Source organism: Taudactylus pleione, unplaced genomic scaffold (genome assembly GCF_031769625.1).
Source record: "Taudactylus pleione unplaced genomic scaffold, aTauple2 ptg000400l, whole genome shotgun sequence".
NCBI lineage: Eukaryota > Metazoa > Chordata > Amphibia > Anura > Myobatrachidae > Taudactylus > Taudactylus pleione.
The window spans coordinates 1,008,516-1,033,634 of record NW_028284802.1 but is presented as its reverse complement, the minus strand read 5'-3'; the positions used below and the strand labels follow the sequence as shown (position 1 = coordinate 1,033,634).

Here is a 25,119-nt window from a genome sequence, read left to right as displayed (position 1 = left end):
GGGAGATTTGTACAAGGTAAAAGGGATTTTGAATAAGGAAGGCTATCACTCCATTTTGCAACGCCATGCCATACCCTGTGAACAGCGCTTGCATGGAGCCAATTTCCTCCTCCAACAGGACAATGACCCAAAGCACAGCTCCAAATTATACAAGAACTATTTAGGGAAGGAGCAGGCAGCTGGTATTATGTCTGTAATGGAGTGGCCATTATTTACAATCTTATGTTATTATCCTTTTTACATTAGCTAAAGTATGTATTGCTAGGAAGTGAATTGCTCCACAGGGCCCCTTCTTTTGCTTCTTGGATAGGTCTGGATAATTCCACGGTTTCCCATGAGAAATTCCTGTATATGAAACGGAAGTGCCCGTTGAAGTGCAGCAGAATTTGGTCCCTTTGGCAGTCCACCAGATATACATCAGGTCTGGACATCTCTTCTGTCTGACCTTGCTTCTCCTGCCCTAAGGGTGGTCCCATCGCCTCATTATATAAGTGTATTACTGTATTTAGGGCCTGATTCAGAGCCGCTCGTAAGCGGCCGCTCGTTTGCTCCGAGCGATGTTGGCACATCTGCGCATGCATATTGGTCGTAATGCGCATGCGCCAATCAGTCTTTGCGGTCGGAAATCGTGCGTTCGCAAAACAACGTGGGCCTGCTAATTTGAGTGACAGGATGAGGCGTTTGTGGGTGGTAACAGGGGAAGGTGCTTGAAAACGGGAAGTGGAGATCCGAACGCAGGTGTGCCAAACGGTCAAAACGGGCGTTTAATGGGTGTGCATAATTAACAAAGCAGCGTCATCGACCACGTCACTTGGTTGTCTTTTAGCCTGAACTGCTCGCAGTGATTGCGGGAAGTAAAACCTACCACAAGCACTGCGAGCAGTTCAGACGCCTTTCGATCTACTCGATTAATCAAATAAATAGCGGAGATGACGTATGATGCGAACGGCAGGGGGGCGACTTTACAAAATAGCGAGCGCATGTTTCGTTCGCTCGCTCAGACATAGAGGCGTTCACAGACTGCAAAGAGCGAGCGCTCAATTTAAATAGTCGGCCCCTTTTTCTGAACGACCGTTCGCAAATAGTGTCCGGCTCTGAATCAGGCCCTTAGTTCTGAATGGAGTTGGATGACATATACATATCTATTTCATCTCCTGTTTAATGCCCGTGTCAATTACTAGCTGTTTTGCGCCTATGTATGTCTTTCAGTCTTTGGGCCGAATTGAATTAGCCCAGATCGGCTAAAAATGTGATGTTTTCGCCTCATTGGCGTGCTTTGAGGCAAAGTTTTCGCCTGCTTACTCAATGCGCGCACCCACTATTCGCCCTATTCAATTGTAAAACAGGCGAAAACGCATATCGGCGAATGCAGCGAATAGCAGACCTGGCGAAAAGGTCTGTTTTTGGGGGGGAAATCAGTCTGTACAACCCCAATAAAGCCTTACTCGCCCGGGGAATCAATATAAAAGTATATTAATAGCCCTAAAAAAAGTAAAAAGGCTGCTTAAATTGAGTCAAAGGGCTGTTATATGCATAAGTGTGGAAAATTGTTGGAAAAGTATTTTTTTTAGAGAAAAATAATTGCTGTAGTTAAATATGGGGTACATGTAAATGGATAATAGTACAGTTTGTGTCCATAAAGTGCAAATGTAAAAATTTTTAAAAATACACCTGCTGTAGCCTCCTGCAATCTTAAAAACACCAGCCCCATCCATACAGCACCCCAAAATACCCATCCCAGTACTTTACACCCATTTTCCAACACTTTTGCAGTAGTAACGTTTTTTGCCTATGGAGTTATCACTTTATGCTTTGAATACAGGCGAAAACCACGCATCGGCAAAAACTTTAGCTGATCTCGGCTTTTCACGGCTAATTGAATTCGGCCCTAAGTGGGAGTAGACTCGTGTCTAATATGTAGCAATTCTTTCTTCCCAATTTTTGTCTTTCTGTTTCTGTTTTTTTTTTTTTTCATATATCATTCAAAAATTTGTAATAAATATACTTGATTTAAAAAAAAAAAAAAAAAGTTTAAATATAAACAGCAATAAAAAGCTTTTTAGTTTTACAGGATTCTACCGTGTCTCTTATGTAGCATGATATGAGCGTCAACGGTGGACTGTAAGACAACGCCATCTGACTATTGTTGTCTATAGAGTTGTTATCAAAGTGCTCTTAAGCGGCCCATACACGGTGCGATAAAGTAGCCGATCCGACTGATTGGGGTCGTACATCGCACCCCCTCATCTTACTGCAGGATCAGCCGATCAGGAGATGCGATCCCATGCAGCACTATGCGGGTGAGGGAGGATGAAGCCGGCATATCGGGCGGTTGGCCACCCGAATGCACCGTGTGCGGGGACCGCCCGATATGTCGGACATCGGATCCCCCATCGCCATCGCACCGTGTGTGGGGACCGCCCGATAGGTCGGACATCGGATCCCCGTCGCCTCGCACCTTGCCATCGCACCGTGTATGGCCCGCATTAGTCTGCAAATAATACAGGAACCTGCAGGCTTTGTCAGACAAGATTGGACTTCTTCAGGCTATAATAACAATGACGGGTTAGATCACATTAACCAACCAGTGTTGTGTTTTATATAAATATACCGTTATTGCAAATGTAAATAAAAAGTAAAACATTTATTTTTATTTATAAACAGCCATATGCACTTATTATTTGATTTTCATAATCATGTTTGTAAGATCTATTGCTGTAATAACCTCATCTGCCTGAAAACAGTGGGACAGAGGATCGTTTTAAACTAGTCATTAAGGGCTATGTTATCGTTGATGTGAGGACAGTATACAATCGGGAAGCCACTTGCCTTAATACCGGCAGCCGGCTTCCCGACTGTCATATCCCGGCAAGGGTGAAATGGCGGGCGTCTAGATGTAGACGCCTGACATTTCCCCGACGCCGGGAGACAGGCGCCCGGCATCCCGATCGAAGGGATACCGGGCACCGTGAGCGGACAGCCGCGGGGCGGGAGGGTTAGGTTTAGGGCACCCGGGGGGGACTTAGGGTTAGGCACCCCCCCCCGGGAGGGTTAGGCTAGGGGAGGGAAGGTTAGGGTTAGGCACCCCCCCGGGGGACATAGGTTTAGGTAGCGGGGAAGGGGGGGGTTAGGGTTAGGCACTTGGGGTGGAGGTTAGGGTTAGGCACCCCTAAGGAGGGTTAGGGGGATATGTTAGTAGATACTTACCTTAGGACGATCGGGATTTCCAGTGCTGTCGGGCTTCCGCTGCCGGGAACTCTGCATTTATCGGCCAGTCGCTGCCGGGAATCAAACTGCTGGCCATGTGGCCGGCGGTATTTCATACCAATTCCATGAGGACTATACTAAGTGTGCCTCTACACAATATATTTTGAGGCTAAAATTGTGTTCTTTCATTGGAAACGTGGCATGTTTTTATTTTTTTATAATGTAGGATTGCATATAGCGTTGAGATTATTATACATGTACATTGTTATTAAACTTCATATTTTCTCTTTGCATTCCAGACCATTGTAATTTTTGTTCTATTCTACACCTCTTATCCTTCATTGTAGCCTAAGTACCTGTTGAACATTAGTTTAATATATTCGTCTTTCCCTTTCGCCGTTCTGGGTTCCGCCATATAACTTGTCGTATTGAAGCTCCCACTCCCGTGACCGTGACCAAACACAATCAGGACACGTGCAGATTGATTTTCGCTTTGGTTTAAAAATAATTGAATACATTCTCAGCTTAATAACAATTGTGATCAATCATTTCACTATCATCGGTAAACTGTGTTTTTAAATTTTTTCTTTGGAAGGCTAAATGTGTGGGTTTCATTATTTAAACCGAACAAGGCACATTGTGAGCATGACATGGACATACGCTCGCTATAGAATGTGTCTGAATGACATATGGTCTCAAAGCCCCCAGAGGACAATCCATGTGTGGGGCCGATACCGTCGATAATATGCGGAGCCCATGGATAGAGGCTGCGTTGGTGATAAGGTAGCAGTAGAGCAGAGTACAATATTCACAGTTGGTTCCCAAGATGTCAACGTGATCATAAATACAGACCGCCTGAGGGAAACAAAGAAAACATGTGCTATAATGAGTTTACATTTATACTTCAGTCTGGGACATTGCACCAGTATCTGTGAATAATCTATGTGATGCACTATGCTTTCCTTATTGCACAAAACTGTAGCAAATAATGGGTGCCAATGCAGTTTGTGGTACAATACTATCTACGTCGCTGTTCTTTCTACTGTAATAATTTGCTATCCCAATGATTAATGGTAACCCAAATCAATATGTATCAATGGGCGGAATTCAATTGATTCAGCCCTCCTTCGCGGCCGATGGACCTATTCAATTGTTGCTCCTGTCGGACGCGATCAGCTGCCGGCGCTGGCATATCAGCTCGCACCGCCAGGGGGGTGCGAGAAATGCGCAACAGTGATCCGTTTGGGCGCCCAAACAGCAATTTTCACGATTGCGCCCAGCAGTTTGGTCGGGTGTAGTGGTTTTACAACGCTAAATCCGACCTCTATGGGCGCGATCAGCACCATAATTGGCATCAATTGAATAGCGCCCTGCGATCTCCCGGCACTTTAGACGGGAGATCGGGCGCGCTAAAACAATTGAATACTGCCCAATAGGTACATAATATTTTAAAGTCACATTGTCTGTCAAAAAGTGTATTTTTATGCAGAGGAATAAGCCTTTGGGGCAGAATTGAACATACAAGCCTTAGTAAAGTAATAAACTTTGGATAAGCGTTGTTCTAATATTCTGATCCTAATAGGCTGATTGTGCCACCAAGAGACAAAACCAATTATGTGGCCATAGAATTATGTGGTTAAATTGTCCATTTGTGGCGTTCAATACATAACCCGAGCAGCCGCATAAAATGGGGCTTGTTAGCGTAGTCGCCAGGTGACGGCACACAGCCAGACAGCGGTAATAACAGAGATCCACTTAAATTATGCTTTAATTGTACGGCCCACCGTGTCCGAGATTATTACCTGTCACTTCAATGCTTGCTCCTGTGATGTATTTGCTGTCGTCTGACGCCAGGAACGCACAAACATCAGCAACATCTAGGTAGTTTCAGAGGAAAGGTATAAATAAAGTAGGGGTGAGCGGATTCGGTTCTACTCGGTTCCGTTCGGATTTAAAAACCGAATCTTATTGGCTATCAGCTGTCACGAGTTTTGGATAGCCAATTAGATTCGGTTTTTAAATCCGAACGGAACCGAGTAGAACTGAATCCGCTCACCCCTAAAATAAAGTGAATTTTTGGTAAGAACCTAATGTACTGGTATATTTACCTTCAGGCTGACCAAGTCTTCCCAGTGGTACAGAATCCGCAAACTTTGGGTAAAAGATCACAAATAAAATAGGGGTCATAAAAGAAATGGTACGGTGTGTATATTCATATTAGGGCGCACAAATGTATGCTACATATACTACAGAGAGGCTGGAATCACAAAACATTTACATGTGAAAATGGGACTGCAGACCAGAACAGTATGAGAACATAGAAAGGTTTTGTAAGAAGCAAATGATAAAAGGGTTCTATAGTAATAGCAGCATGACATATAACATATGGACACGTGTTAGCTGTGGAAATGCAGAAATGTAAAAGGCTTCAGCGCGGGAATATAACACAGCATACATTAAAAAAAAACCAAAAAAAAAAAACGTTATTTGGTGCAGAATAGAGTGAAAAAAAAAAAAAGTTTAAATCTCCCCCATAATACCCCAAATACCACCAACAGAAATACAAAGGCAGCACTTCAAAATGGTAATTTATCTCCTTTTATTCCTAAAGGAACGTAAACACAGAAGCCGCAGTTCAGGTCACAGCCTGTGCGCACAAGTGTTTAGCCGCAATGAAATGAAATATCAATGACATCATAGAAGATGGCTGTAGTCTAGCGTGGTCAACCGATAAAGGCAAAGACAAACAGGTCGATCTTATTAGCCGCGATGAACTTGCTGGCGCAAGTCATCGCGGCAATGGCAGCACTTTACGGCAGCCTGGATTCGCGGAGTTTTGTTCGCAGCCCCATAGGGCTGCGAGCAAAATCCAGCGAGAGCAGGCCGTGAAGGGTGCGAGGTGCAGGTCTGTTGCCGGCGTTTTAACGCCGTTGCAACAGCAACTCGCACCCTTCGCAGCTAACTGAATTTACCCCAAAGTGATATTTGTTGGTTGGCAAAGTCAAGCTCTTAGGGGTCAATCCAATTAGCCACGAAGGGTGCGAGTTGCCGTTGCAACGGGGTTAAAACGCCAGCAATGGACCGGCACCTCGCACTCTTCACGGCCCGGCCTAAGCCCGAATTCACAGAATTTTGCTCTATGGGGCTGCGAATAAAATTCCACGAATCCAGGCTACCGTAAAGTGCGGCCATTGCCACGATGACTCGCACCGGCGAGATCATCGCGGCTAATAGGATCGACCTGTAATGGTCAGGTCAATTCGGTATACGAATACAATACAAGTGTGGGCCTAAGGCAGTACTCTCATTAGCGCAACTCTCGTCAGCCTACAAGCCTGATGAAGGGAGGACCAACTAAAACGTGACCATGGGCCCCATTCGTCAGCGATCGCAAATACAACACCGTACGCAGATCAAGCGACTGTTAGCCATTGTCCATGCGTATAAGCCGCACTGCGCGTGCGCTGCGATCACACACGCACGAAGGAATCCATCGCAGAGTGACAGGCAGTGAGCGTTTTGGGGATGGTGACGGAGGAGTGGTCGCAGAAACGCAGGCATGCCCTGTCTGTTGGAACGCCATTGCGTGCATAAATTGGCCACTGCGATGACATACGCAGCTTCTCTACTCACTGCGTACGACGAGACTTCCAAACCTGCGGCTGGTCAGACCTGCTGTAATTGTGCGTGACGGCCCGATGAGCATAGATGGTACCGGTGTACACGCAGGTCTGCGAGGTATTACGGATGTGAGAAAGCAGCAGTGGCGTCGCTATGCTGGATGAGCTGTGGCAGGCATTAGCATGTTTTCGCAGCTGCATTGCGTGTGTGATTGCAATTGCGATCGGTACTGAATCAGGCCCTATACTATCAAGCAACCAACCTGCACCTTAATCTGGCATGGTTTAAAATCTAAATGCTACTGCAGGTCTTTGGGACATCCAGAGTGCTCAAGAACATCTATATGACGCTATGCATGATTGTTAGCACCAGATGTAAGCCAGATAATGAACATAAGCTTTATATGGAAGACATAAAAGTAAAGTCCTACTAGACAGAGTTATTGTTCCACATCAGCTCACTTTGTCCAGGACTTTCTTTGGGACTTTGTCAGTCATTGGTGAGACGATAAATCCTGGTAGTACGGTGTTACACCGTATACCAAACCTGTGGGGGGAAATAGACAGCAGGTATAAGACTACTTCAAACACTGGGCCTGATTCAGAGCCGCTCGTAAGCGGCCGCTCGTTCGCTCCGAGCGATGTTCGCACATCTGCGCATGCGTATGGGTCGTAATGCGCATGCGCCAACCAGTCATTGCGGTCGGAAATCGAGCGCTCGCAAAATAGCGAGTGCCTGCTAATTTGAGTGACAGGATGAGGCGTTTGTGGGTGGTAACAGGGGAAGGTGCTTGAAAACGGGGAGTGGAGATCCGAACGCAGGCGTGCCAAACGGTCAAAATGGGCGTTTTAAGGGTGTGCATAATTAACAAAGCAGCGTCATCGACCACATCACTTGGTTGTTTCTTAGCCTGAACTGTTCGCAAGATTGCGGTAGGAAAATACAACCACAAGCACTGCGAGCAGTTCAGACGCCTTCCGATGTACTCGATTAATCAAATAAATAGTGGAGATGACGTAGGATGCGAGCGGCCAGGGGGCGTCTTTACAAAATAGCGAGCGCATATTTAGTTCGCTCGCTCAGACATAGAGGCGTCAACAGACCGCAAAGAGTGAGCGCTCAATTTAAATAGCCGGCCCCTTTTTCTGAACGAGCGAGCGCAAATAGCGTCCGGCTCTGAATCAGTCCCACTGACCCCTCATAGTCACCGGCATTCTGTCTGATAATGTAGCGTTATGGGACAGACTGAAATAGTGAGTGTGGTACCCTCTATTCATTACTATGTATCTGAGCATTAGTGATTAGGCACCGCTCTTAAAAGCCAGCGCCTTTAGGCTGGTTCACGCACTGGAAGATCCTTACAACAATGATTTTGTTTGCAAGCTAAGCTGACACATTGCATTGCGCTTATTATTAACTCAGAACGTATGAGATCTTTGGTTTACCTGGTGACATTTATACTTTGCCGTACGGTCATTTGGTATAAAGATGACTTTCAGGCAATCTGCCTTCCATGGTCTAATTTTTCACAGCATTTGGGTTAAATACTGATATTTGCTAGACTTCACAATATGCCAGAATGTGTTGAGTTATACACTATATTAGGTACACGTGTACACCTGCTAGTTCATGCAAATATCTAATCCTAGCATGCTCTACATATTAATGGCGGTAACAAGGACTTGACTCACTTTGACAGTTCTTTGGCTGCAGTCCTGGTTAGACCTTCGACCCCCGCTTTAGATGCAGCGTAGTTTGCCTGACCGAGATTGCCCACCTGTAACACCAAATGGTTACTGGAAAGTTTGTATATAATATCTGCCTTATACCTGCTAATACCTTTGTCAGGTGGTTTCTTACACTGGGGGGTGATTCAATAGGTTCCAGTTTAGCAAAACTGCAGTTTTTTTACGGTTTTAACGGCTTTTTTTTAAACGCCAATGTCAATAAAGGCAGAACCCGCCGGGGTTACTGATAGGATGGCCGTAATTATTTTTACTTTCATTACATGAATATTCTCATCCCGTCTTTGGTATCTAGTCACATGTGTTTTTCCCTTAGCCCTAGCTACTGCTCCCATAGTTCCCGGGCCCCTCGCTGGAGCCCCACGCTCTTTGCCTATCACCGACCTTCTTTTCCCCATGTCTCGGCAATATGATTGGGCAATGTGGTTATTCTCTAACGCTGCTGGGCAATTGCTTCTAAAATTATATGATTCCATTTATTCATTCTAACAGCTTCCAATGACGTCACTGTAAAATAATGGAGCGTTCTCTCACCTTTCCAACAATACTGCCAATATTGATGATGGAGCCTCCATTACGTCCAGTGGCTACAACAGCTCGGGCCACGGCCTGGGTAATAAGGAACGGACCCTTTATGAAATGAATAATAGGTAATAGTGAGTCCTCTCTTAAATGCAGGATAACCTCCATAATATTTCTCTAATGGAATCACAAGTAAATAGATAAAGAATAATATTTATACTGCAGGTCTTCCCATTCCAATTGCAACAGTGTAATGGAGCATACACATGGTCAGATTTGTCAGACTTGTCAGATGAACGACTGAACAATTAAACGATTTGAACGATTTTACCAAAGTTTTGAACGATTTGAACGATTGAACGATTTTTGACTGCATTAAAATGAATGGAATCGTCCAAGTCTGACTGCAAACCCATCAGATGTCAGAAATCGTTATCTGACCATCGGGAACGCGCATCGTTGATCGTCCATCGTTCAGGTATGTCAGATATATCAGATTTTCCTTCAGATATGAACGACTGAACGATTTTTAAATCGTTATCGTTCATATCTGAAGGAAAAATCTGACCGTGTGTATGCCCCATTAGCCAGACATCTAATGTAACCGCTCAGGATTTGCTCTATTATGTAACACCCCTCTATTCATGTCTACCCCAGTTCCGTACCCTTGTTATCTCTCCACTCATCTTCATCAAATGACAGTACAACTAAAGCATCTTTCTTTGTTCTCTCATCAGGAATCTGTATACATAACTGGGTTCCAGCATAAGAGCAGCATTATATACGGACAGGACAGAAATAAGTACGCCAATATACAGTGTACTTAATAGGGGGTTGGGCGGGATACCATATGCAGCCTGTATGCGCTATGATTCTAGCGTCTGAGAATACATATGCTGGTCATACACTAGTGCGAGTTCGGGCCGACTGCCCGATTTTAGAAGCGTCGTACGATGAATCGTGTGGAAATCGTGTTGTTTTTAGGTAGGATACGATCCGATGCGCGCTCCCGCCGCTCTTAAAACGTATCGTGTGATCAGATGTGCAGCCCATATTATCCATCGTAATCGTATGCAAATCGTGCTGTGTATTTGTGCATGCGATGCATCGTACGTCCGACCAACGTCATTTCAGTGACATTTTGAAGAAGTGTGTGTTCTTTCAGTGACCTTCCCTCCTAAACCGCATATCGATCGTATCGTGAGATCGAATGTACATCGTGTGTCAATCGTGCGGCCGGGACTGCCAGGGAGTTCAAGGGAAATCGTAAGATGAATCTTATCTTATGCTGGTCGTACTAGTGTATGGCCAGCAATAGAAGTGTAACACTATTCTTCCACAATGAGGTCACTACTGACATCTGGTGGATAGTGGGGGAAATGCTGTCTCTGGTATCATTGCAGCACATCACAAATGCTCAATTAGGTAAAGACTAGTAATGGGTAACGGACATACAGTATGTCATGCTCATCAAACCACTGGTAATGAATGGACGGTGTCATGCTCATCAAACCACCGGGCAAACAATTGTACTATGTGGATGGGAGCATTGATATCCAGGAAGACGGCCCTCATATCAGAAAAGCAATACTGCAAATGGGGTAAAGGTAATCACTCATTACATGACATAGAATTGGCCTTACCTTCTAGTGGAATGAGTGCATCTAAACTAAGGAAAGACGCACCCAATAACACTACTGACAGCCAAAACCCTTCACTGTTGGAGACAAGCGCTGATATCTATAAAGCCCTTCAGGATTACACCACACATCCATGTGTCCTACTGAACACAGCAAAGGATAATTCTTCTACCCGTATCTTTCCACCACTCCTGGGTACCAATAGCCTGTGCCCTCTGCACCACAGAACTTGCAAATATATATTTCTGGTGCGATGAGCTGTCTATTCCCTACAGCTGATGATACTCTGATCTAGGGAGTTCTCATAGAACCATCTTTTGAGGGCACTGACAACTCGGTCGTCGGCTGAATTTGTATTCACTTGTGAGTTCCATGCTGTCATCACCTTGGACACCAGTTTAGCTAGCTGGGGTATATTGGTCACTGAAGCTCGTGCAGACAGTCACACCTCTGTTGAATTCAATGAGGTACCCTACTGAACCCATCCTACCCATAATTATATGCAGTCATGTCTCTTTATACATGACCATGATCACGCTGGGATGTTATATGCTTTGCTTATGAGCCCCGCCTGTGTGCAAGTCCTAGTTTTCAATATGCTTGGTGTCCTTCCTTTACTTAGGCGCATTTTTGTTCACTACCTGCGCCGGCTGTGGGCAAGGGGTGTGCGATAACACACTCACCCTCTCCTGCCCGGGCATAGACCACTCACTTGCGGCATACACTTTGCAGACCCCAGCTGCGTCTGGTGCTCCCCTGCTCGCGGCTGCTCTCCCTGGTGGGACCGGCTGATGACATGGCGGTGCCGGATTGGATCGCTGCCAATGTCATTTCTGCACAGCCGCACCCCCAGGTGCTCTGCCGGGATCAGTGTCTGCCGGTACCTGCTCTTAGTGACTGCATCTGCACGGGTTGGGGCCACCTAAGGGGTGTGCGGGTGGGTGCTACCTGTATCTTCCAAGAATGAAGAGCACGGTCCACGTACAGATAATACATGTCTAAAACACAACATTTTTGAAGGTTACATTGATTTTAACACTGGGATCTACAATGATTGTACCAGATAACCAGTCAGTGACGGAGAAAGAAGGGGTAAGTAGGGAGTCTAAGTGTAATAAAAAGAGGCAACTTAAGAAACTGAACAATATTGTTCAGTTATATATTTTACAGTAGATAAATAAATTATGTTATGATGGGCTCTTCTTACCTTCAGGTTGACGCTAATCACAGAGTCGAATGATTCCTCTGACAAACGAAGCAGAAACTCGTCCCTGGTGATCCCAGCACTGCTGACAGCAACACGAGGAGGTACAGAGAAGCGAGACTAAGGAGAGACAACAGAGAGGAGGAGTCGCTTGGTGTATTCCCTGCGAGAGCTCACTTAGCGGACCCATGCCACGGGAGATGGGCTCACTTCTACCTGGATCTGCTCCATTAGAGCATTGACGCTTCCTGACTGTGAGACATCAGCTGCAAAAGCTGCATGATCCTGTCCAGGCAAATCTCGTGACAGGGTCTGTAGTGTTTCATTGGCCGAGTTGATATTTAAGTCAACAACCACAACCGAAGCCCCTTCCTGAGAAAATCTCTGAGAGACAGCTCGTCCAATCCCACTGCCGCCACCTGAGAGATAAAACCAGAGAGTGGCTAATATATTCTGTTTAAGAAGGGCAATCATATGTTCTAATGTGTTCCATAATTACACCAGGCACATCAGTGTACCATCAGTGCACCACCAGTGTACCATTTTCTCCACTGCAATAGGCCAAGTTAATGATTTGATAGGTGTTTTATTTTGCATCAATTCAACACAGGTTACAGAAAGTGGAAACGGCTAAATATGTACATTATAAAATTATGTTATGTTGAATAGTCTGCACCATAAATGTTAAACTGTGAACTCTTTTTGCATAAGCCACACCCAGTGTTTAGCATAAACACACGCACTATGGGCCTGATTCAGAGCCACTCGTAAGCAGCAGCTCGTTCACTCCGAGCGATGTTTGCCCAACTGCGCATGCGTACGGATCGTTATATGCATGCGCGAACCAGTCAGTGCGGCCGAAATTCATGTGCTCGCAAAATAGCGAATGCCTGCTAATTTGAGTGACAGGATGAGGCGTATGTGGGTGGTAACAGGGGAAGGTGCTTGAAAACGGGGAGTGGAGATCCGTACGCAGGCGTGCTTAAAGGTCAAAATGGGCGTTTTATGTGTGTGCATATTAAAACAGCAGCGTCATTGACCACGTCACTGGGTTTTTTTTTAAGCCAGAACTGCTCGCAAAATTGTGGTAGCAAAAACCAACCACAAGAATAGCGAGCAGTTCATACCCTGTTCGATGTACTCGATTAATCTAATAAATAGCGGATATGACGTAGGATGCGAGCGGCCAGGGGGCGTAGTTTCCCTAAAAACGACCGCAAGTTCTGTTCGCTCATTCAGACCTAGAGGCGTGAACAGACTGCAAACAGCGAACGGTTCATTTGAATAGCCACCCCTATTTTCAGGACGAGCGAGCACTAATTGCGTCCGGCTCTGAATCAGGCCCCATATCCCTGCAATGCACTTTGCACTAGGGATGGCCATCGAATGTTAATTTACGTTGATGGCAGGAAACCATTGATGGAAAACCATACGGTTTGTGGGCCTGATTCACTACAGATCGCTATTCTGCTTATACGCAGGCAACGCAGTTACTAATATCAGCGGTGATATGTAAATGTTTGCATTGGCATTAGGACACCCACTTCTCCTTACTCACATCTGTATACTTTGCCGACATAGCGAAATAATCTATAACATCGGACCCATACTCACCGTTAATGCCGATCAGACCTCACTCAGGAATTGCTTACTTCAGCGCACGCTATCAGACCTCAGACTGCGTCTGGTATCGCAGCGGTTAATTTATGCACGCCAATACAACGGTGTTGAAGCGCACTGGCATTCCTGCGTTCACCCGACCACCCTCCCATCACCACCCACAAACGGCACTTCCTGTCAATCACTCTGCCAAGGGCCTGCGTATCCTCTGCGATCGCAGCGTCTTGCTCGCACACTGCAATGCATACGCAAGCGCAGTACGCCACAATCGGCCGATTGCGTGCGTATAAGCAACCGCGTTCCTTGCTGAATCGGCTATTTTCTAGAAGCAATAGGAAAGTATGTGAACCTTTTCTGATAGCAAATGGATAATTTCAAAAACAGGAGAGAAAAGAAAAGAAATCAGTTGTAGTGGTGCACTCAATCTCCAAAGAGGGGATTCTGAGGTAAAATCTTCCTTTATTAGGTATGCTTTCAAACATAAGACTGGCAACAATCAATTGGATAATAGAGTTTCATATACATACTGTATGACACTATATCAAAACACAAATAGGTTAAAAGGGAGCGAAGTATGAGGTAAAAGTAGAAAGAATGTGTATAAAGAATGAAGTAAAGTGATTAAAACTACTGAGCATTGATGTCCGATGTCTCTATTCTTTTGTGACTATATTATGTATATGTACGTAATCCAATATCAATAGACACATAAATAAATGGATTCAGTTCAGTGATTATAAGCAAGATTCCACCGTTACAATATGGATAATTATTAGTACAAAAGTATGGTGCCAACAATTCTTCCTTAAATATATAGGTTTTCATATAATGTATTTAGGGATTAGACAATCCCAGTGGAATCAGTATAAATTAAATGTAATATCACTGAATTATTGTAAAATAACTGCTTCCTACAAATTAGTCAGTTTATTGATATTAGCATAAGGTCAAATGGACTATAATAAAGCCTCATGTGGTAATAAATTATTAATTGGTTATAATTGCAGTGTATGTGCTCCTCACTTCTGATTATTTGCTGAATTCATAGAAGATGGTGTTACTTCTAAAGGGGCCTATCCATTAGGCGAACTGGAAAACGGAACGACTAGCCTTCAGACCTTCAGGTCGTCGGGTGCCGTGCCCGCACTGAACGTCATTCAGCGCAGGATTCCAACCTCCTATCTGGGAACATGTGGAACCTGATGATCTTCGTCAGGTTGACCAGCATATTCCGTAGGTAGTCGGGGTCGGCAAGGACCCAGTGTGCACGCGAATCGCTGGTCCTTGCCGGCTATCCATTAGACGACTTTCTGAACAGGTTTTGGTCGGATGGTTAAAAAAGTCGTCTAATGGATAGGAGCCTTCACACTGATTCATGAGATGATACTTTTTATATAATGGATACAAATTGTATTGTTATAGAATTGTATCAATTAGTATCAGTATGTATCCATTTATACAGAGTGGCAATACTATATCCAAGAGTCTGACTAGGAGAAATGGTATTAATATATCGCTGGTTATAGATCACATTTATTTAATAATAGTATCATTAATTCAAACCCACACGGGATAATGAAATTAAATGAGAAGGTGCTTAATTAAATACAAGTAACTAATTTAAATAAACACATGCATATAGTTGCTGTATAGCATGTTATTTTTTATTCAGTCAGAGCATAAGTGAGCTGATAATATAAATGAGATAGCGTTTGTATTCAGCAGCATATGTATACAGTAATTCCGATCTAATTAGACTGTATTATGACTTGCACTGAGGGCCTGATTCAGACCCGCTCGCGAGCGGGTCGATAGTGGCCCAGAGCGCATGCGCACGACGGAGGCGGCTCCGTCGTGCGCATGCGCGAGACCCGGATAGCGACGGGCAAGCCGTCGCTCCACGTCTCGCTACAAAGGAGGCGTGCTGTCGATGGTGAGTGACAGCACGCCCCCTTTGGTGGGTGTGCCGGGGGTGTGGCTGCCCACACGGAGGCGTTCCCATGGAAACGCCTACCATCTGGGGCCGGCCCCACTGACATCACAAGTGATGTCAGTGGGAGTGCTCTCGGCTCTGATAGAGCCGAAAGCACTCCAGGGCTTGCGGCAACGAGACCCTACCACAAGGGTCTCGTCGCAAGCCCGATGACCATCGCGACCATCTTCCTTGCCGCTCGCTATAGCTGTGGGTGGTCACCCATAGCTATACGAGCGGCCAGGAGGCTGCTCTAAAAATGAAGGACGGCCCTGATTCAGAGTGAGCGCTCTGTCAGAGCGTCCAGCTCTGAATCAGGGCCTGAGTCCAATAAGACTGTATTACGACTTGCACTGAGCCTCTCTATAATGAATGGGTGCAGTAGGCATGTCCGGCGGTTCAAATCCCAACAGCGGCAGCCCGGCAAGGGTGAAAATCCAGATCGTCCCTAAGGTAAGTATCGCTAACCTAATACCCCCCCTTAACCTTCCCTTAGGGGTGCCTAACCATAACCTCCCCCCCAAGTGCCTAACCCTAATCCCCCCTGTAAGTGCCTAAACCTAACCCCCCCCCTTCCCCTCTGCCTAAACCTAAGTCCCCCGGGGGGGTGCCTAACCCTAACTTCCCCCCCGGGGGTGCCTAACTCTAACCCCCCCTTCCCCTAGCCTAACAGCTAACCTCCCGGGAGGGTGCCTAACCCCAAGTCACCCCCGGGAGCCCTAAACCTAATCCACCCCCCCCCCCCCCGCAGTTGTCTGCACCCGGCATCACTTCGATCAGGATGCCGGGCGTCGGTCTTCCGGCGTCTGGTTAATGACAGGCGCCTAGATTTAGACGCCTGTCATTAGTACCACGCCGGGATTAGAACGTCTGGAAGCCGGCGGTCGGGATTTAGACCGTCGGCTTCCAAACTACATCTATAATGAATAATGCCTTATTCTGTTCAAAACAGATAATTCGTAGTGCCAATTAGAGAGACATATGCATACATTTGCTATTAGGTAGTTCTAGAATAACACATACATGCAACCGTTCTAGTCCCCTTAGAATGTAAGCTCCTGTGAACAGGGCCCTCTATCCTCTTGTGCTTCTCCTTACTCTACTATCACCTACTTCTTACTCTCTACCAGGGCACCTAACACTTGGTTGCTTTGCATTGTTGCTTATCTGGGTGTTATGGTCGTGAATGTAGCAATGTATATTATCCATGTCCTGTAATGTATTGTACTGTACTGTAAGTCACTGTAAATCATTCTATTTGTTTATGTACTTTGTAAGGCGCTGCGGAACACTTGTGGCGCCATATAAATAAACGATAATAATAATAATAATAATAATAGTCCCATGAAATTGTGTTTCTGGCTCACCCGACATGAATGGATTGACAATTTTAATCAGGGAGCATTTGCATGTAGCTATTCTATTGCACAGTATTACTTGTTATATACCAGCGTTCATACAGTGAAGCAGTTGTATTCTGTTCATTTATAACATAGCGCTCCCCATATATAGCAGACGTTTGTCAGTTCACCAGAGTCAGCTTATGGAGCGCACGGACGAGACAAGTGCATTCAGCTAATTTATAGCATAGTGCTTCTTATGTATTGCAGAGGCTTGTAAATTAGCAAAGTGAATTGAGAACGTGCGTACACCCAGTCGTACTACCCAATGAATATATATTGTTACATTTGAAGTACTATATCAGCGGTGGCCAACCTGTGGCTCTTCTGTTGTTCTGATGCGTCTCCTCTGCTGGCTCCCATGACTGACACTGACTGCCTCCTCTGATTGGTGCACAGCTGTTCAGAGGAGTCCTTTGGTGCAGCAGTCTGCTATGCTCTGAAGGCATGTATGGGCGACCTGGTGGTGTCACGCCACAAACTGGAAGAGGAGCTCAACTTGGGACTGAATATGCATCCACAAGGAGGACACGGTCGCAGACGCCAGAGCCTACCTACATGGCACAGACAATCTGCAACAAGGTAAGAGCTGTGGGGGGTTTTAATTTGTTTTTTTCATTTTATTTGTGACAGGTGGGGGGAACTGGAGAGGCCCGTGGAGTGGGAGGGAGTCTGGGATAAGGTGGCTGCACTAGAGTGGCCCGGGGAGAGAGGGGGGGCTAGAGTGGTACATGAGGGTCTGCTTGAGTGACAAATGGGAGGCTGGAGTGACATATTAGTGGTTGCTGGAGTGACACAGGGAGGGTTGCTGGAGTGACACATGGCGGGCTCTATTGTATTATGTGAACCTTTCTTTTTTCAGTGTAGTTTATGTGGATGTGGCTTTTATGTGGATGTGGCTTTATCAGTGTATTTTATGTGGATCTGTTTTTTCAATGTTTTCTATATTTTTCTTTCCCTTTAATAGTTATCTCCTCAGTGATTGTGTATATGCACTTTTACATGTTCCTTCAAACATCATACCAGGGGCGTGGCCTATCGGGCACAAGACCACACCCCTTTTTGCATGTGCAACTCCGGCGCATGCATGATCTCGGCTCTTTGACATATCTACAGATATTTTTGGGCTCTTTGCCTCTGACTGGTTGGCCACCCCTGTACTATATGATTTAAGAGCGCATACATTCAGCCACTCTTTTTTAAATAATATAGGAAGTCTCACATTATTTATCTAGTGCCCAATTAGAACATCGCATCATAGGGCTACTTTTCATAGAACCGTTTAATTTTACATGAAGGACAACAGTGCAACAGCAAATGGATAATTGCCTATTCTCTAAGGAAAGTCCCAGGTTTCAAAGTTTTGTTCCTGGGGTGATTCAGCGAAGGATAGCAACTGCAAATCTGCATGCAGGCAGCTGTGCATTTCCATCCTTGCTAATATGCAAATGCAGCAGAAGGTGTATAACACCCCTTGCTGCATTTGCGATCCCAGCACTGCGACGGAAGTGGTCGAGGGTCGCGATGGTGGACGGTACCTGCCCGCCGGCCAGCAGAGTAATCTTCAGCTCACTCAGGCTGGCGCCTTGCAAGGTCAGGAAGCTGGTCGAAGAAGTCCCTGGCCTTGCCACTTCCGGAAAACTGGGCATACACGCCCCCGTTTTCAGGAACGCTGGCTGCCCCCGCCACCGCTCCGCCCCTTAAATGCCTCTGCCTGCCAATCAGGCAGAGGCACAGAAAGGGCTGTGTATGACTACACAGGACCCATTCTGCACACTTGCAGAATGGGTCGTGCGCACGCACAGATTCCTGATAATCGGGAATCTGCGTTCAGCATTTCACGCTGACTCAGAGTCCCTCTGTACAGAATATAATTTTAAAAGAAAATCTATGGGTGCATCCAATTGTATAATTCAAAAGGTTGAAGCACCAAGAGAATCATAAATATTGTCCATGGTATCCAAAAGAGGGAAGATTTGGAATCTTCACATGAAATAGTGAGATCTGTGATGTATGTTTCTAGTACGTAGTCAGTCACAGAGTAAGTACACTGACAAACTGAGAGAGAAGGGTCCATCCGATAACTGTTAGCTGGCCATGGATGGTGTCAGCACAAAAAGAGAGATGTTAGCTAGTTAGAGGCTGTTAAACACCTATGGAGACAGGTAGATGTTAGGCAGTTACAGAGACAGGTAGATGTTAATTACAGAGAAATAGAAAGCTGTTAGTTACAGAGACAGGTACACAATAGAAAGAGACAGACAGTTATTAGTTACAGAGAGACAGGTAGATGTTAGGCAGTTACAGATAGACAGGTACACAATAGAAAGAGACAGACAGTTATTAGTTACAGAGAGACAGGTAGATGTTAGGCAGTTACAGATAGACAGGTACACAATAGAAAGAGACAGACAGTTATTAGTTACAGAGAGACAGGTAGATGTTAGGCAGTTACAGATAGACAGGTACACAATAGAAAGAGACAGACAGTTATTAGTTACAGAGAGACAGGTAGATGTTAGGCAGTTACAGATAGACAAGTACACAATAGAAAGAGACAGACAGTTATTAGTTACAGAGACAGGTAGATGTTAGGCAGTTACAGATAGACAAGTACACAATAGAAAGAGACAGACAGTTATTAGTTACAGAGAGACAGGTAGATGATAGGCAGTTACAGAGAGACAGGTACACAATAGAAAGAGACAGACAGGTACATAATAGAAAGAGACAGACAGTTATTAGTTACAGAGAGACAGGTAGATGTTAGGCAGTTACAGATAGACAGGTACACAATAGAAAGAGACAGACAGTTATTAGTTACAGAGACAGGTAGATGTTAGGCAGTTACAGATAGACAGGTACACAATAGAAAGAGACAGACAGTTATTAGTTACAGAGAGACAGGTAGATGTTAGGCAGTTACAGATAGACAGGTACACAATAGAAAGAGACAGACAGTTATTAGTTACAGAGACAGGTAGATGTTAGGCAGTTACAGATAGACAGGTACACAATAGAAAGAGACAGACAGTTATTAGTTACAGAGAGACAGGTAGATGTTAGGCAGTTACAGATAGACAGGTACACAATAGAAAGAGACAGACAGTTATTAGTTACAGAGAGACAGGTAGATGTTAGGCAGTTACAGATAGACAAGTACACAATAGAAAGAGACAGACAGTTATTAGTTACAGAGACAGGTAGATGTTAGGCAGTTACAGATAGACAAGTACACAATAGAAAGAGACAGACAGTTATTAGTTACAGAGAGACAGGTAGATGATAGGCAGTTACAGAGAGACAGGTACACAATAGAAAGAGAGACAGGTACATAATAGAAAGAGACAGACAGTTATTAGTTACAGAGAGACAGGTAGATGTTAGGCAGTTACACATTAAAAAGAGACAGGTAGTTATTAGTTACAGAGAGACAGACACATGTCAGCCAGTTAGAGAGAGCCAGGCAGATGTCTCAGAGAGAGGCAGCCAGGTACAGAGAGACAGGAGTGGTTTGTCAGTAACAGAACGTTAGACAGATAGTGATGTATGTAATAGGGACAGACTGGTAATGTGTCACTGTGATTATACTGAGCATATAATATAACGACCTGTCACCAGGGCCAGTATGGACTTCAGCCTTCTGGGGGCGGCCATGACACTTCTCCCGTACCATAGAGGCGAGGGGATAGTTAGTCGCAGGCCAGGCAGAGACTATAGAGTTCAGGGAGGATAGATAGAGTGACACATAGACAACAGGGTCTGGTGAGTGGGGATTTGGTTGAAATCAGGCTGGTTTACAATTGCTAGACCTTAATTACAGAAGCCATATATTATATTATATTACTAAACTTTTTATTATTAAACTTTATAGGGCTCCACAGTACATTGTCATCTACTAATTAGTACTTCGTATATATATTGTATTTAATAATTAAAAAATTGAAATATTGCCTTATTGAATTAATTATTGGATTTATTTGTATATGCACAGTACTACTTTAATAGTTTTATGTATGATAGATGCAGGTTAGCTATATAGCATATCATATATTGGGGTTTATGTATCAAGTAGCAAAAAGCTTGGAGGAGTGGACCAGAGGAGAAGTTGCCCATGGCAACCAATCAGCTCCTACCTATTATATTATAAACTGTACTTGATAAATGTTACTTCAAAGCTGACGTTGCTATGTGCAACGTCTCATCTGGTCCTTTTCACTGCTTGATACATAAACCCCATTATGTCATAACGCAGTGGCTCCCAAACATTTTCGAATCACGGCACCCTCGAGTATCAGCATTTTTTCCACGGCACCCCTGAAGCTCTCACGAGCAGGGCCCTCTTACCTCATGTGCTTCTCCTTCCCTTACTTCTATTTTAATTTACAACAGCACCTAACACTTGATTGCTGACACCATGCTGCTTATTTAATGTTATGTAGCAATGTATAAATCGTGTAATTGTCCTGTATTGTTTGTACTGTTACTATTTTTTGTGTGCTCATTTGTTTATGTACTATGTAAGGCGCTGAGGAACCCTTGTGGCGCCATATAAATAAAGAATAATAATAAAAGTCTCTTATTGAAAAATTCAGCAAAAATGAAATGAAGTAAATTGTGCTTCTATGTCACCCTTAGGCACAGTTATGTGGTGGGTGACAGGGCTGCACTTCCTTTTGTCCACATATTTTTTGATTGGCAGCCATTAGCACTGGTTTTGCCTATTACACTGACTAAAAATAATTTTATTTGGTACTGGACCACCAACCCGAGGCATCCCTGCAAATGCCTCGAGGCACCCCTGCAAGTGCCCTGAGGGACCAAGTTTGGGAACCACTGTCATAACGTATTATAATCATTGTCATAACTATGGTTACAGGTCAAAGCACAGTTATAAGGATGGAATCTCTTGATCTATTGTTTCAAATGACTTATGGGGAGTCCAGGTGGCAAGTGCAGGGGGTGTCAGTGCCGTATCTGGAAGGCAGTGCGCCCTGTGCAGCACTGCCGCCCCTCTCGCTCCCCCCGCCCCCCTCCTCCCCATGAGAGCTTACCTCGCCGTCCAGGTGACGGAGGGTGGGCGGGATCTTCCACCGTTGTTCTTTTGCACCACTCACCACTGCCCTAGGTCTCTTCCTTCAGACCTCCAGCGCCGGGAAGTGTGGCCGGTGACCCTGGAGGCTTCCGCCCTGTGCGGAGGCACCGGCCGCACCACCCTCCCTACGGCCCTGGGGGTTGTGACGATGCATTTCACATCATCATGGCACCACCCCCAACGGTGTAATACCGTAAATTGCGCAGCATCATGCCTCATGTGGGGTCATGATTAAGCGATTCGCAGCCTGACCCCTTGTACTAGGGAAGTGGATGTGATCTGGGAGGGTTCCCCAGGAGTAAGAGGGAATTTTCTGATGCTGAGGGCGGTATTCAATTGTTTTGCCCCTCTATGCGCCCAACAGGAGCTATTCAATTGTTGCTCCTGACGAGCGGCGATCAGCTGCCGGCGCACCATTTCAGCTCGCACCCCTCGGAGGGTGCGAGCTGCAATGGACGAAAAGTGAGCTGTCTGGGCCCCCAAACAGCACCTTTCGCGATTGCGCCCAGCACTTTGGCCGGGGTAGCCATTTTACGCAGCTTAACCCGACCACTATGGGCGTGATCAGCACAAAAATGGGCATCAATTGAATAGCGCCCCACGATCTCCTGTCACTTAGACGGGAGATCGGGCGCGCTAAAACATTTGAATATCACCCTGAGAGTCTCCCGCACAATTTGGGAGAGTAGACTTTATATGTTTATTTATATTTAATGCTTTACCTTTATTTAATAAATTACATCTATTTATATCCCTGGTCATTATAATGATTATATTTATTGTGGTTTGGCACTTCATATTAGCAACAAGAGCCGCCAGCTCATTCTTTCTTTTTATGTTCTTCGCCATTGGAGGATAAACAGAATCCTCTTTGTAGATGGCTGCTGATTGAGGTTGCAGCACCTCCGTCCAACTCATGCACCAAGTATGTTATAACTAAGTTATACATTCGCGTTCACTGCAAATGAATACAAGAGGTGCAACCACGCATGTAACACCCTTTCCCCTAACCACAGTAACCACAGATTACCCATGTAGGGACTGATGAGACAGATCTATTTGAATAGACTCAAATATCAGGTTTTCGCCTACAGCACATGCGTAGATGTGAATTTACGGATTTTTTGCGTATCTCAGTCGGGTAGCTTTTTGCCAGATTTGACTTTCCGTGAAATAGGCGGGAACTGGGCGGCAATAATAATGCAATCGCACGGGGCTGCTGCCGTGTGGGCGATTAGGTAGTGTTCCGCGTTATACTGAGTCGTGCGTACAGCAGCGGTTTGCGACTGTAGACGGAAAAAAGTGGGCAAAGCCGCACAGAAACTCCCATTACAAGAAGGTAGCAGAACAGGCTTCCGCGGCTTCATGCAAAAACAGAAACTTTGTGCCTGGCTAATGGGGGGCATCCACTAGACGATTTTATCCCTGTCCAACCTCTTAACAATTTTCCCTTGAAGTTTCCCTTGAAATTTGATCTTCCACTCTGAACAATGTGCAAAATATCTAACGATAAACTATGTTGTTTCAATCTGTGATTGAGAGCTTTCAGCTATAGTGGTTCATCGTTTGATCGTTCAGCGTAAACGATGTGTAAACGATTTGTAAGCAATCAAGTGAAATTGACCAGTCGATGGAGGAGACGATCAAACGACCAGCGGGAGCGCGCATCGTACATCGTTAGAAACAATTACTGCACGATTTGCAAACGATTTTTAAACGATTGAACGATATCGTTATCGTTCAATCGTCTGCTAAAATCGTCTAGTGGATGCCCCCCTTTAGAATCAGACCCCTCTGGATTATAGTGTCACTGGTGTTTTCCTAACCACTCTGAAGGTATGTACTGTACTGTATACAGGGGCTGATTTTGAGATGGGAGCAGCTTTGCTCCTTGGTAGAACCATGCTGCAGGTGGGGCAGATGGAGGGGCGTGTCCTAACTGGAATCTAAATTTCAGGGCAGTAATAAAGCTGTCCAGCATTTGTGGGCTACATGCAACATCAGCCAGTACTTACAGTACTTTTATTTTTTTTTGCTTTACTCCCAACTCAGAATCAGTCCCCATAACGTGTAAAACAATAGCGTTATTACCTGTGCGGTACTTAGACCTGACAATATAGGCGCTCATGTATCTCCATGGTGATTGGGTTTCTCCATACACATAGAGCAGGAGGCATGTGAAATGCTACATGTACTAGTTTAACTGTGTCCCGCTCTCTCTGTGGGGCTCAGGATTGTCTAATCCTGCTGGATGGGGCGTTATCCATAATAACTAATGACACATTGCTTCCATTTTCCAATCTGTGCTAGAAATATGACATTTAGGGCCAAGGGGGGAAATATAACCGCCTGCGTAGTGCAGGCATCGTTGCCATTCCGGTGAGACTGTCCGATGATTTAAAGTGGCAGTCATTTAAAATGCACAATCAGGTTGGTTTTGCCTTCGAAATGATCGCCACTTTAAATCATTGGGCAGGCTCCCCGGATTCTCACAGGCTATTAGATTCCCCCCCCCCCCCCTTAACGTCAGATTGGTTGCTATGGCCGACACCACATTTACTGGTTACGTGCAATAGATATTTCCCCAGAACATTTGCAGCTGAATAAAGAGCTGTATTATTTGCTGTATTTCTATAACCACAGGCGGCATAATACAACTCCGTTCAGATGTTGGATATTCCCTGCTTCAATGCATCCTAAGCACTGCAGCAATACTGATCTTCCTTTCTCAGCCCTCCACCTGCACCTCAGCAATCTGCACATCCCTACCCTGCACATCCAAAGGGAGAGAAGGCAGTTATGTCACCGCTGTCCCTTGGCATCACTACAGTCCTCCATACCATTTTTCTTTCCTAATCGCTTTTCTTTTTATATTTTGCCTTCTATACTAGCTGTTTCACCTGCTTACAATCAACTTGCATGTATACACGCACAACTGGAACAATATAAGAGAAGTTATCCGCCCAACACTGTTCCGTGGCTCAGTTCAGGATTTGGTCCAGGTGGGAAGGAGACGTACTGGCAATGCCACAAGCCTGTATATCCCCTTATCTGTCATTGCTTCTCTTTGTGAGTGTTGTACAGTCATTCTCT

The 25,119-nt window shown here is 45.1% G+C and overlaps 1 protein-coding gene across 4 annotated transcripts; it reads right to left on the bottom strand.

The window, feature by feature from the left end:
• Window positions 1-3,688: 3,688 nt before the first annotated feature.
• Window positions 3,689-20,640, bottom strand: HSD17B8 (hydroxysteroid 17-beta dehydrogenase 8). 4 transcript variants are annotated; one of them, XM_088446512.1, is made up of 9 exons: window positions 20,543-20,640; window positions 12,156-12,358; window positions 11,943-12,059; window positions 9,108-9,203; window positions 8,520-8,605; window positions 7,290-7,374; window positions 5,316-5,358; window positions 5,010-5,084; window positions 3,689-4,062 (listed from the first exon to the last, which is right to left on the bottom strand). In XM_088446512.1, exons 1-9 carry the CDS (start codon window positions 20,586-20,588, stop codon window positions 4,046-4,048), a joined length of 768 nt encoding a protein of 255 aa, XP_088302638.1. In that variant the 5' UTR covers window positions 20,589-20,640; the 3' UTR covers window positions 3,689-4,045. The 4 variants fall into 4 exon arrangements, 3 of the variants coding, with proteins under 3 accessions (XP_088302638.1, XP_088302637.1, XP_088302640.1); XM_088446511.1 differs by lacking the exon at window positions 20,543-20,640 and adding an exon at window positions 17,248-17,865; XM_088446514.1 differs by lacking the exons at window positions 7,290-7,374; window positions 20,543-20,640 and adding an exon at window positions 17,248-17,873.
• Window positions 20,641-25,119: the final 4,479 nt, after the last annotated feature.